The sequence below is a fragment of the Schistocerca serialis genome, chromosome 1 (assembly GCF_023864345.2).
Source record: "Schistocerca serialis cubense isolate TAMUIC-IGC-003099 chromosome 1, iqSchSeri2.2, whole genome shotgun sequence".
NCBI lineage: Eukaryota > Metazoa > Arthropoda > Insecta > Orthoptera > Acrididae > Schistocerca > Schistocerca serialis.
In genome coordinates, this window is record NC_064638.1 from 621,951,340 (window position 1) to 621,966,178 (window position 14,839).

The following is a 14,839-nucleotide window of genomic DNA, read 5'->3' on the forward strand; positions in this document are numbered from 1 at the left end:
CTGATAAGCCTTTGGCTTCACTATTACTTATTCCCTCATCAGAACTATTTTTTTTCTACACTTTGGAGAGTCTTTACATTTCATGAATCTAACATTTTACACATCACAGAGTCGGAGATTTCCACACGAGAGAACTACATTGTAATTAAACTAAGACAAGATCTGGCAAATGAATGTACATCATCGTCAACTAATATTAAGTTTATCACATAGGACTAGGTTTCACATTTTAGTAACTGACTGTCTCAAAAGCTGTAAACAAACCAGTCCATTATAGCCATGTGTATTATGTCTTATATAACTTCTAGCAAGAATATAAAACGAATGTTTATCACTTCCCTAGAACAGCCATTTATTTATTTATTTATTTATTTATTTATTTTTGTTTTTGTTTTATATATTTCAGTTTTCTACACAAAATCAAAAACATATACGTGCTTACTGAAAATAGCCTACTGGTTGATTTGTAAGACATTGTAGAATGATTACTGTGACACTTATTTGCCTCGTGTATCACTATACGCATGTGTGTATCTACAAAAATATTCTGAAGTCTCACGATATTGTTTCCAGCAGTCAAAGACAAAAGTGAATGACAAAATTGTTGCTTTGAGTGAAGTTCTGTTGCTAAATTATCAAGACAACATGTAAAACTAGGTGATAATTTTGTCATTATCCTCTACACTGAGACAGTTGTCAATCAACTAAAACAGGATAAATTTAGTGTAAAGAAGCTAACTGATCTAAGGTATGTAAGAGAGTGTGTGTGTGTGTGTGTGTGTGTGTGTGTGTGTGTGTGTGTGTGTGTGGAGGGGGAGGGAGATCAGCAAGATTTTTAACAAGTTCTTTGTTTATTCTTCTGTTCCCTATTGAGAATGGTGAGAACTTTCAGCTACCGTAACAATTATTTGGTAACCACATCAGACAGACTTTTTATCATTTTTCAATGTCAGAGATGATGTATATGTTGAGCCACCAATTGTGATGCAAGTCCAATCCCTACATACATTGTTAATCACTTAGAATGTCATTACAGAACCATTACAGAACTCCTTGTTTTTTTCACTTAAAAATTCAAGCATCCACAAAGTTCCTTTCTCTTTCATCACTCACTCCTTCCCTCACTTCAAAGTGTTAGAAGAATGCATGGATGACTACTCTGATTAACTTGATTCCTCATTAAACCCCTTCGATGACTGAAGTAACTAAAGCTTTCCTTACAATAAAAGATTCTTAGATCCTTTTCAATGATCCACAGGCATGAATCCAGGCCAACAGCAGGCCTCCAGGTGTCTATGTATTTTCTTAAAGAAATTAAGCTTTGTATTGCTAGGTCTAAAGTCTCTAGAGTTGAGGTGGCCTAACAGCAGTGATAACTTCCCTCAGTCTTCCACATTTGGAAGTTTAGTGTTTCAAACTGTTGTCAGTCAGAGCAAAAACCTGATAAAAGGCAGAGAAATTGCACCTAGATGAAAGAAACTTGTGTTCTATGGTGTCAAAGATACCATTTGTGACAAGATAAGGATATAAAAACAGAATCATCCTGCTTTTCAGTTGACCTGCATATTTGTTACTCCACATAGAAACGTAACATTTTTAAGCGGGGATGAGTGGGATATTAAAGACTCCTGAAGTGCAGGAAGCCATCTGGCTATGCCATCAGCTTATTGTTGGTTTTTTGAGAAGTGCAAGACTTCTCACGAACTATTAACTCCTGTCCCAGCTTCCTTTTCCATTTCTCCTCCTCATTTCAATATGAACGGGAAGCAATCCCACAAAACAACAAATATAACTGCAATAAGACATTGATAGGGCAGCAAACTGCATTACAGTGAGGGAGAGATTTCATACACAAGCTGGCAGTGATCTGCAGCATTTAGATCTCTCTGGTGCACAATTACCTCTGTATGTACCAGTGGCACCGTTTTTGATATCACAAAGAACCAAAATGAACACAGGTATCTGCATAAATCATATGGCTCCGCATTTACGCCAATAGTGTACATTTCAATGGAAAAAAAGGTTAACTGCTCAATTCTGCAACTTTGAACAATTAGCTGTTCCACTCTACAAATAGTTTCTCTATTTCTTTAATATTAAATGGTAACATAATACCAAGTAAGAAAAACTTCAGACAGTTCCTTTTATATGTCTAGAAAGTATTACATTATGATAGTTGAAGTTTCAGAACATAATTAATTTTCCTGTCACAGATATTTTTGTTTCATGTTGACTTACAAAATCAAAGACTAGTCAGTATACACCCCATAAGTAAATAAACAGTACCAGAACTAACCCATGTGGCACAAATCGTAACTACATCTTTTCCATATATAGAACTAACAACAGAGGAAACTAAAATCAGCAAGAATAGTACGCTGACTGATAAATGAGTTATTTATAATTCGCTAGAAAATAAGCAGTTTAATAATGGCAAAGTTAGCTTTCCTCCACTAAGGAAAGAATCAAGTTTTGTGTAAATGACTATTAATATGTCTAAAGCTAAAGCTGTGATAAAAGCTGCAAGATTCACAGATGCTGAGAAATTATTTTTATATACAAAAGAGTAATGTGCCTAATATGAGGCATTCAAAACATACAGAGCAGTATTACTGATAAAATTTCTCTTTATCATCACAGATCACAAAAAAAAAAACCTGAGAGCACATTTAGTATCTTACTTCAGGCTCAGGCCATTACTTTTCAACCATGCATTTGCATTTCCTGTTTTCCCAGATCCCAACCAAAAAATGCAGTTCTTTCACAAACTGTACATATCAAAGTGATGGTTTTCTTGCATGCTTTGATACATCATCTCTTGCTACATGTATTTCAGTGCAGCGTTCACAAAAAGGATACCCCAATTCCGTACAAACGCAATAAAAAACTATATTAGTAGAAGTGGCGATAGTGAAGTGTGTGACAATAATAATAATAATAATAATAATAATAATAATAATAATGGTTATGATGATGATGACAATGAAGACAATGAAAAAATGACTGCATCACAAGACTTTCCATTAGACAGTAGCTGCAAACATAGCTTTGTGAAAATAACTAAACATTCACTGCAATCTAAATTAACTGTTTCCTATGGTGCCAACAGTAAAAAGAAATGCCTTGTCACAAAGGAAGTGCCAACAAGAAGCAGTAACAAAGAAAAGTAGGGTGTCAGAATAATATTCTATTACATAAAACTTTGAGATACTATCAATGTGTACCTGTTCTTTTATAACTAATATATGCTACATTCAAACCACACATTATTAAATCTATGTTCCGTTTTAAGTACTCTGGTAAACATACAGCCCTGTTACTTCAGAGGTAACATTACAAAATATTATTTCATAAAAATCAATGTGTGGTAGTTACCACACTATTAAGAAGTCCTACAGGCACACAACGTTTGCCTATCGGGCAGTATGTTATGCAGAAAAAGCGTTCATACTTTTAATATTCTTGCTACAAATCAAGAACGAAGTGTTGCATGAAGTTCAAAATGATATAATATCAAGAGCTGCAACTGGAGCTAACAATACTAAAGATAACGCAAGAACGTTCACAGCAGCGTTAACAACAGTTGCAAGGATTTGTACACAGAAAATAGGAATACATCAAAAACAAACTTTTATTATGATACTTACAGGATATGGAATCGCACGAGTTTGGCAGAGCAGGCTCTTAAATTTACATCACAACTGCAGAAATTATGTATAACTTTCAGTGGATTATAGCACATCAGATACATGTGCTAGTAAGTTTTTTTTTTTAATTATTACTATTTCTGTTGTACACAAAGCCCTATGATTACAACACAACAGTTGCCTTTTGCTATAAACCAACTGACCATATTACTTTATGAATGATTTCTGAAAGCATTCCACATTGGCAGATGGGATGATACATGGAGCAAGACTAATAAAATATACCATCAAAACCATTCTCGTCCAGTTATGATTGTTTGAGAAGAATGAAGAAAAATTTTGCTTTATGGCCATGTAATATCAAACAAACAGTTGCATTCAGTTACAAATATTCAACGATTTTGTGGTACATTTCATTCATTTGCTCCAGAGTCACTGCTCTTCCACATTTTGGCACAAAAAACTGTCTGAACAGTAATTAAAGTTATATAATTGTAAAAGATTATTAATGAACACGCAATAGCAGACACAAAGAAGTATGATCAAGAACTCAGTACATAGCTGGCAAAGAAATATTCTACTATTTTTAGACTTTGTAACCAAAATTTTTCATTTAATTATAGATAAGTCTCTCTTCACCATCAAATGACTAATAAATCTATGCATTTCAAATTTATTTTCCTCAAGAAATTACTGAATATAATAATTACTCTGCTTTTAACTTTGCCAGCAATCTCATACAGACATTCACAGACATAACTTACAAATGATTGATCCAATGTCAATTTCATAGGGAAACAATGACACACTGTTTTTACCTACTTGTGCAATAGTTCTGTGACAGTGCAAAACATGCACTACAATGGAGATGACAATCATTGAAATATTGGAGGGAAAACCAGAAAAAAAACTTATATAAAAAGCTAGACACAACATTTGAAAGTTATGCCATGTTTTAGGTAAAATTGTGTCCATTCTTTACAACAGTGCATTCCTCAAAATTAATAGAGCTCTTTTCAAGATGACTTAGAATATGAGAGTTAGAGAGAGAGAGAGAGAGAGAGAGAGAGAGAGAGAGAGAGAGAGAGAGAGAGAGAAATATGAATGAAAAGATAGTTCTTACCTTAGATCCCCTCTCATTAAATATTATCTCTACATCAAGAATGGGACCAAATTGCTGCAACAAACATGAAGATACATACTAAATGAAAATGTTTTTTATTAGTACACAGTAAGTTGATAATTTTTTTTCTTTCATTCTGTAACACATATATCAGATACATGTGTCACTACATTATAGTCTCTCAGGACTTGGCAAAAATTATAAACAAGCTGTACCACAATAAATCTAGAATACTAAAAGACAATTTTTTTCACTAGATGTGTATAAAAATTACCTGAAGCTATTACATATACTAGGAAGTCTGGAATTACAAAGGTTCTGAATAGGGTGCAATAATAGAGCCCCCACCCCCTCCAAAAATAAAAGAGAGAGAGAACTTCAGAGCTTTGGGTAATTCCAGCCAATTTCATAGCAGTATATCATCCAAACCGCACACATTCTTATTGTTTTTACTTTTTCTGCTTCTACTGTCTGTAGTTCAGGAATTTCACTGTACTGGTGTTGGTATTCTTATCTATTTTGGCACTTTTAAGATACTGAATTTTCTTCCCCTTCCATAACATTTTTCTTTGCTGCACCTTTTTCCAGACGCTTTGGACTTTGTGCTGGGCAAGAGGTTGATGCTAAGCTGAAGCTAGATAGGGCACCAATGCCGTAGATTACTCTTTATAAAATCAAACTGGGATTTCATCCAGACTTTATGATTTATATGCTTTCAGTTGTTTCTCTACACCAGGGATGCTTATTACTATGTTTTCCATACGGGAGTCAGTCTGACGGTCAAATTACTATATGTTTGTATGATTCTCCTCTGTGAACGATTTTTTGAACATGAAATTTAAAACTTCGGCTTTCATTTTGCTACCATCTGCTGCCACACCCGACTGGTCCACAAGGCACTGAATGGGAGCCTTAAATCTGCTGAACAATTTTACGTTAAGACCAGAATTTCCTTGGGTTCTCTGCCAGATCTTTTGCTAAGGTGTGACAATCATGGTGGTTGTATGCTTTGTGAATAGATCTTTTCACAGATGCTTCAATCTCTGCTAACCTTCGCTTGCCACGATCATCATTTGTGCATAGCCTTTTGAACTGAGTATGCAACAGCCTCTGCTTCCTCAGCATCCTCCAAATCCCATTACTAAGCCATGGTGGGTCTTTTCCATCCTTTATCCACTTACTAGGCACATAACTCTCCAGATCACAATTTACAATCTGCTTAAACTTTGCCCATAATTCCTCTATATCTATCTTACAGGAACTAAGTGATGCCAATTCACTGTTAAGTGAAATGCTAGTAGCTGCTTATCTGCTCTATCTAACAGAAACACTCTCCTAGCCTTCTTGACTTATTTATTAACTTTTGTAATCTTAGTTGCTATAATGACATCATGATCGCTAATCCTCGATGCTATACTGACATTGTCGATAAGGTGCAGCCTATTTATTGCTACAAGATCTAAGATATTTCCACTGTGTGTAAGCTGTCGAGTTAGCTGCTGAAGACAGATTTTAGAATGTGTGTTGAAAAGTATTTTGCACAACTGTCTGTCTGTCTGTCTGTCACATCTCTCTGACCTTGCAACACTACACTAAACTGTATGATGCTTTCAAATACCTTCTTCAAACCTTCAAAGTGACCCTCACATGAACTCACATCTTTCTCCTTGCTCTGAGCTCTTCTCTCATTCAACAAACTTACATAGTTTACTGGAATAAAGCTATATTTTGTACTTCATTATGACACTGACCATAGTTCAAAGTCCAACAATTAAGATAAGATGTATCACAGGTTGATAAAAAAAATCTTTTTCTAACTGCCAGTAAACCCTAAGATTCTCGAAAACTAAGTTTTTCGACGTTTACTTCTAAGGAAATAAATACCGCAAAAATGTAACATTTTGTATCCCACGATGTTAATTTTTTCACTTAGCTATATAAGTGGTGGACGTACAATTGTAACGGTTGCGAAATACTTATAAGCCAGTTCAAGGGATGAAAATACAAGATGTTCAATTGTTATAAATTATATGGTTATATTCCATACATGTAAAATTTGATGCCATAGAAGTCTTCCGTGAATGGATGATGCTACAATTTGTCGATCTTATCCTCTGGCTTTATTTCAAAATTCAGTTGAAAAATGCAACGTTGCTGATTGGTAACTCACCCCAAACATCGCTCTTAGATCTGGGTCCCTGAAACGGAAGGGTATGTTTGAGACATGTAGTCGCTTTGGTTGATTTTTCCCAGCTTCTCCACCTGGAAGTGCAACTGTGGTCACAGGTACAGTTGCTGCGGGTGCAGCCTGAGGTGCTGGAGCTGGTGCAGGAGTTTCTGCTTCCGGTTCCGTTTGCTGTAACAAAGAAACAGTGAAATAAGAAGAGATTCCACATAGCAGCAGATGAGTGTGTTGGGATGGGGGGGGGGGGGGGGGGGGTGTCTGCAATGAAACATTAGTTTAAAAATGAGGAAACATACTACTGAAACAACATTGACTTTATTCATCCAAAGTATCATTTTTTGTGGTCATTTTATTTTACTCTTTGAGCAGTGTGGGCAGAAATTTTAAAGTATCTGCCATATTGCTCACAACTGTCGTCACCTGCTGTCAAATGCAGATAAATTTATTTCTTAATAAACCGCTTGTGTTTCTAATCGTTCAACCGCATCTCTCTGGCAAATAACAAAATTCTCTACAACGTTCTCTATTCATTCTCAAGTAGTATATGGTCTATGAAGTTGAGAATACCCAGGTCGCTACCATTGGTGACCTTTTCTACATGTAGTGACAAGTTCAATCCTTTCATTGCCTTGTACCACTATTAATCCTGCTAAATTTAAAGAGTAAGTGATAGATATGCCAGCTCATTTCTGCTAGTAACTTTTCGCATCACATTGTCTCAGCTTTATTAATTTTTCTGACAACATGTGTCAGCTGTTCCTTGTTGAAGTCCTGCATATTCTTTATAGTTTTGGTGTAGAACCAGTTTCCACACAACTGCCTCTCTCTTTTACATAATTAAATTAATATGTCCAAGAGGGTGGAAAAGGATTCAAATATTCTTCCAACCATTTGTATTCCTTCTTCTGTTGTTTTTCATAAATAACTTCTTGTCAATGTCATCTGAACATTGAGAGATCATTTATCCTTAAACCACACATGCCACACCCACCCCCTTCCCCTAACTTAACTAATGTTCTGCCCAAGAAACAATATCAACGTAGATGACAGAATCCCACAACTACATTTCCTTTTACCATTCCTGTTCAAGTGTAAATTCAAATGTGTCGGCAACAGACTAACTAAGCCTTTTGCACCTGATTTGTTAGTCAAACTGAAAATGGTTAAGTAATGGCAATTGCTAGTGGAAGAGATGTAGCAAATGAGTGGTTCTGTGGAGGACAGAGAATGTGTGTCTTACATAAAGTGAAATTTTTGGTAAATGCTAACCAGATTCAAAATACATTATTATACTAGTTCCTCGAGGTCGCATCTTAGGATCTTTGTTGTTCTTGGTATACATCAATGGTTTTCAGGCAAGATGAGGCAAGAGGATAAAAACCAAATGAAACACATAGGTATATTTAGTAACTGATCAGTAAGCAATATACTAATGCTAAACATGAAGAAAACAAACAGTTATATATATATATATATATATATATATATATATATATATATATATATATATATAACCAACTAAATTACTAACGTACACTTCCTAACAGGAAAGATGCAGAGTGAACTAAGAAAGCCGAAGAAATTAAAATGTGTGAAAAATATCCACTTAACATTAAATTTTGCTTTTTACATTTTACATCATAAGACCATAACTGGCAAAAAAGATATCATTTAATGGCTCTCTCTTTTGAAGTTTTCAGCAAATGCTGCAACTGAGTGTGAAAACACTGGTAATGGTTGAACTATAGGAGTAATTGCGGCAATGTTGGCTGAAGGCTAGATAATTTAACAATTCTGTTCTTCCAGTAACATATTTACTCCTATACAAGTTAAGAGCACCTTTTAATAATGTTATTACTCAACATAATTTTACGATACTATAACTAATGCATAATCTTATCTGTTGATCGGGAAAAGAAGATCATAAATTTTCTAGTTTCATTTCCACAATCTTATTATCCACATTAAATTAATGTGCAAGTAAGGGATCAAAGGTTTATTCCTGGTACAACACTACATGTTGTCCATTTTGTAGCAATGTTGAAGTGAAGAACAGCATCTGCGAAAGGCACTTATGAAATTTGTTATCAGCATTCCATTACAGTTTGAAGTATCTGGTTTCTTATGATCAGAACTCACTCAGAAGTTTAAACAATGATTTACACACTAAGTTAAATGAAGTGCCCATCGGCACAAAATGTGGCACCCACAACTTATAGAAATGCCTCTCAAGTGCTGTTCAACGATTATTAGGACATGGTGAAGTAGGTGGGAATCTGCTGCCTTCCTGGCAGTAAATGATGGCGTGGGTTATTACTTCACAGTGTGTTAAGGTGGCGATTGTTCGCAGTAATCCTGCTGTTGTTATACACTTAAAACTGACACTCTAGTGATACATTGAGCTTAAAGGACAGCAACACGAAACTGCCAAAACCTGTGGTGACACTTTACACAAATTATCTTGATACATTAGATGTATTCAAACAAGGGCAGCATTAATGGTCACGTTTGTTTAACACATGGGAGAATACAATGGAAATGCTGAAAAAACTGAGTTGCCAGACACCTGGAGATACACACCAATTATGCCCCAAAAGCTAACTTGTGAAGTATTTAGTGAAAATGTACAACTGTACTGCAGCCTTCTACACTGATGAGCCGAAACAATATGACCACTGCCAACTGCAAGATTTAATGTTGCCTAGTGCTGTTGCGGGCCTGCAACACTGTAAGGAAAGTATGTGTGCAGATCAGGGAAAATGGAGAATCATTCTAGTGATAATACAGACCATCATTGGGGGACTTTGATGAAGTTATGTCCTAGCTCCTGAGAATGACCATCTCTATAATGGCGAAGTTGGTCTGCTTTTTGCAAGTTACTGTGGTGAAAGTCATTGGAAATCGGTTGAAGGACGGTGTAGTCATGAGTAGGTACAAACTGTTTGATGTAATTCATTCCTCACAGGAACAGAGATGGAGGCTCGCCTGTTCTGCAATGCAAGAGAGGCAATGATTGTTGCAGATCTGATGACTGACTACAATGCTGGTGCTTGCAGAAATGTTTCAGAGCACACTGCTCAGCACTCATTGGTCAGCATAGTAACATGCTCCGCCCCATGTTCAACAAACGAGATTATCAATTATGAGTGTAGTGGGCAGGGGATCATTGAGACTCCACCACGGATAAATGGAAACATGTCATCTTGTCAGATGAATCACATTTCTTGTTACAAAAGGGTGATGGTCATACACCACCATCCAGGTGAAGAGCTGCTCAAGAGGCTAACAGTTCCAAAGGGGCAGGCCAGGTTGGGCAGTATTATGCTTACGGGTCAGAAGCCATTCTCCTGCACTTCCATGAGACCTGTAGCAGTAATCTGAGGCACTACAAAAACTGTGAGCTATATTAAAATTATTGCAGACAACCAGCACCCCTTCATGTTCGAGGTCTTCCCTCACAGCAATTGCATTTTTCAGAAGGATAACTGACCATGTCACAGGGCTGGAATCATGCTGACATGATTTGAGAAGCATGATAGTGAACTCACCTTAATGACTCAGCTACCAGATTCACCTAATCACAATCCAGTGGAGAATAATAAAAAGAGATAAAAAATATGGCTCTTTTGTTCCCCATTTTCTATGTGATGGTTTTAGTTTGAATTGTTTGTAATTGCAATCTCTGGGTATAAAGCTGGACCAACAAATAAATAATAAAATAGTGCTGGCTGGTATTTTCTGTTACCTATCTGAGGCATCAGTTGCCAGCTCCACAGCCACAAACCACTGGGCCATAATTTACGAGAATTGTGTTATCTGTGCTTAGGCATCTAGTGCCAGTATCTCTGGAAACCCACCAAGGACTTGTCAAATCCACTTCCTGTAGAGTAGCTGGTGTACTGTGCTCCAAAATTAGAATGAGTTGCTTAGCAGGTGGTTACAATGTTTTGGCTGATCACTGTATGTACCACTCTCGGAGGGACCACGATGGTATGATTAGAAACTTAAATGGTGGCATCCGGACAATGGCAGCGACGTTTGTTTTCTGTATGTTGTACCTCAACTTAACACTCGTTTATCTGGTAAACTAAACCATCAACACTCTATGATCAGTGAGACAAGAGCTCAGAAAGAGAGCAAGAAGTGCAGTCGATGGTCAGGCAAGATAAAAATTATGAGGAGTTTCAGGTGTGGTGTTTTTGTACGTTGAAAATTATCAGTAGTGTGTGTGACCAGGTTGCTGAAAGTGTACAACATAATAATATGCCACAAACTGATCGTAATTTGTTGACTTGGAAGTCAGTCTGACACAATTACTCTCAAGAATAACTTGCTTGAATTTCCTCATTTAACACCCTGACACAACAAGAACGCAGCAGAGATTTCAGAGACAGAATTTTGGTCCGATTTCTTACTACTAGAGGGGAGAAGCAGCCAGGGCCATTTTAAGGAACCATCCTCTCATCTGCATGACATGGTCTGGGTGATGGCAAAAAACTGATATCTTGGAGGATACACTCACCCACAAATGAACCTGGGTCTCTCTCAGTTCCCGTGGAAATCTCGCTTAATTACTATTCACACAGTTTTCTTCATACTTGGTTGCTTACAAAATTTGAAATTGTGGAAGTCTGTAGAGTTGATATTGAGACACTAAGATTTCGGAATGTACAATATTACATACTGAAGTACTTGTGATGTGAACACACACAGTGAGCGTGTGTGTGTGGGGGGGGGGTGGGTGGGGGGGCGGGGGCGACAGTGTGAGAAGACGGTAATAGTGCGACAGAACAAAGGAAACTGTGGCTGTGAGACAGCAGGCAGAGAGGGAGGAGTGGGAGAGAGACAGACAGAAAGGGGGGGGAGGGGGGGGAGGGGGGGGGGGAGAGAGAGAGAGAGAGAGAGAGAGAGAGAGAGAGAGAGAGAGAGAGAGAGAGAGAGTTGGGCTGAATGGTAAGTGAAAAGGGCAAGTGGGAATGGGTGGGTATGGCGAGGGACTAGCGGGTGTGTGCGGGTTACAAGTAGGGGAGCTGAGCAAGGTAGAATGAGGTGCTTGAGTCTCTTAAACAGGGGCATATTCATATCTTTTATGGTCCATTATGAGCATTTCTCCACTGGTGCAATTACTTTAAGCTGACGTTCGACACTTCTGTGTATTGTACTGTCTTTAACACCCGCATATTCTTTATACAGATGTGGATTTAATGAGATTTGGAAACTGCAGAGACAATGGAAAGTATATGGATGAGACGAAGACTGAAGAAGCAGCGATTTGTAAGCACTATTTTCTCTGTTAATTTCCTTTAAAACGTGTAGCTCAGCGGATAAATCACTGACAATGGAGGCATAAGAAATCTTTAACTGGGACACCATTGGTGTACAATTACAATTCAACGTTATAGCTTTCCAGTGTACTAAATGCATCTAGCAACGGCACAGCTTTGTGACGACTTAACACAACTCTGTAAAGGAGGGTCATGTCAATACGAAACCGAAAACAAGGAGAAACACATAGGTATGGCAGCGGTGAGAGTGTGTTGCCATTTAAATTCCTACAACGAAACTACCAACCATGTCGGTAGAATCACAGGTCTGTCGCGGCCCTGTTGCTTCAAATATGTGTGAATCCATCTTCAGTCAGTGATTTGAGTTGTATCGTAGAGTGCGTAATAAGAGCCATCCCATCTGAAAATGCTTGTAATATATTTCATCAACAGAACTGTGTGCCCTTTTAAAATCCAGACATTACCACATATTTTAAGCTTCTGGTGGTCCAAATTTCTAAGTTCAGTTTTAAGTTTATGACTTGTTCTGTGCATGATCTGCACTTCCTGAAGCCTGCTTCATTACTCTCGTAACTGTGGATGAAATGTTCTTTCAGCCTTGCTTAGAATTGCCTTCGGCAAAATCTAATAGGTAACTGATAAAAGGGAAATGCCTCTTACATTTGTTAAGATCAGTTATATCTTCCTTTCTTACATAGGGAATGTATTGATGCAGATGATCATCCAGATGACATGCTGTTTGTTTCCCAGATTTCTTGAATTATTTCTTTTAGACGTGCTATCACACTGTCACAAGAGTGCTTCCGTAATTCTGCAACTATTGTCTTCCCCGGAATCTTTACTTTTAAGTTTTTGAATGATTTCTTCAATTTTTTCGAATGTTGGTTGCTTTCAGTCTGGGTCTCCCATGGTTGTGTTGTCAAAATTGAAATATTCTGCTAATATTCTATTTATTTATCATCATCATCATCATCATCATCATCATCATCATCATCATCATCATCTCCTCCTCCTCCTCCATACTCTTTATCAGTATCTTCTCAAATACTTTGGCAGCATGACACATCAAAGCAATTCTGCTATTATTTTGACTCTTTCTTGCAATAAGTCTTAACATTTGCCTATGATTCGATGACTCCAGAAATAAAAGTACTGCGAGACAATAGCAACTGGGTTTTACACAACCTTCCTCTAGGAAAAAGAGCCATGCCCTGCAAATGGTTTCATAAAATGAAAATCAATTCTGACTGTTCCCTCGACAAATCGAAACTTGAACTGGTAATTAGGGGTTTTCTTACAACAATAATTATTAAACAATGAGAATTATTATGACCAAATTTTTACTCCTGTGGCACGTACATCCCCCATTATTCTGACAGTACTGAGGGTTGCTACAAATGAAAATGTGAAATTCACTCAGATAAATGGGTGAACTGCTTTCATGTATGTTGATTTAAAGGACACCATCCCTAGCTGGAATTTAAAAAAAAATTAGCAATTACATAACCGAGTTGGAATTCGAAAGAAGTGAATCCGATTCCTGCCTCATTGTGAAACACAAAGGTTTCTTTTGTGTACTTTATGTCAGTGATGAATTAGTAGCAGCTAACAGTGAATACGACGTTAATACATCCAGAAGCAACTTTTAACAAGGGTGGAAGAATGATTCAAATGCTCCTCTCATTTTATTTGGACCTTGAAGTTCGTAAAACGGAAGATGGTTGCATACAAATCAGTTTCATTATATTAAGTAACTTTTGGAACGTTTTAGTATGCGTAGCTGTAAGCAACAGTACATAGGTAAAAGGAAGGGTCAACTTATACGAGTATGGTAGCAGTGGAAGTTAGAGTCAACTTATGAGTATACTTTTAGTGGAAGCTCTTAAATTTCTGATATGTGCAACTAGACCCGATGTTTCATAAGAGCAGCAACAGCAGGAGTAGTAGTAGTAGTAGTAGTAGTAGTAGTGTGTAGGAAGCTATTATACATGACTCGTTACGATGTCTACATTAACATTCATGCTATGCCCTTTTGTGGAGCAAATACTAAGACATATTAAAAAAAAAAAAAAAAGAAAAAATGCATCACCCCAATTCCCAGAACTCAGGAAGATAGACGTTGACTGTAGATATTGTACTACAGACATAGCCCCTTTCACTGTACAGAGATGTCACTAAACCCGCCCAAAGATGTGAATAAACATGCATGAGCATTAGACGGAACGGGTCCGACAGTCAATCAGTTCCAGTCATTCCACCAGGAAGGACGTACACAACTCATGTCATTTGTAGTTCAACTATGCCTAGACGGTCAATACTGCGGTTCGATCACGTCCGCATTGTTGCTTTGTGCCAGGAAGGTCTCAACAACGGAAGTGTCCAGGCGTCTCAGAGTGAACCAAACTGATGTTTTTTGGACATGGAGGAGATACAACGAGGCAGGAACTGTTGATGACATGCCTTGCTCAGGCAACCCAAGGGCTGCTACTGCAGTGGATGACCGCTACCTACGGATTATGGCTTGGAGGAACCCTGACAGCAACACCACCATGTTAAATAATGCATCTCGTGCAGCCACAGCCGTGCTACTACTCAAACT

At 37.5% G+C, this 14,839-nt stretch overlaps 1 protein-coding gene across 19 annotated transcripts in view; it reads right to left on the reverse strand.

Annotated features, from left to right (window-relative positions):
• The window catches only part of LOC126478296 (RNA binding protein fox-1 homolog 3-like), a 468,968-nt gene that overhangs the window by 99,451 nt on the left and 354,678 nt on the right, over window positions 1–14,839 (reverse strand). For all 19 annotated transcript variants that reach the window (XR_007587441.1, XR_007587438.1, XR_007587439.1 and 16 more), the window contains 2 exons: window positions 6,941–7,126; window positions 4,771–4,824 (listed from right to left, as the gene is read on the reverse strand). Coding sequence is in view for 15 of the 19 variants with exons in the window: in XM_050103698.1 (XP_049959655.1) it covers window positions 4,771–4,824; window positions 6,941–7,126 (240 nt within the window). In the remaining 4 variants the exon portion in view is untranslated. The remainder of the gene's footprint in view (window positions 1–4,770; window positions 4,825–6,940; window positions 7,127–14,839) is intronic.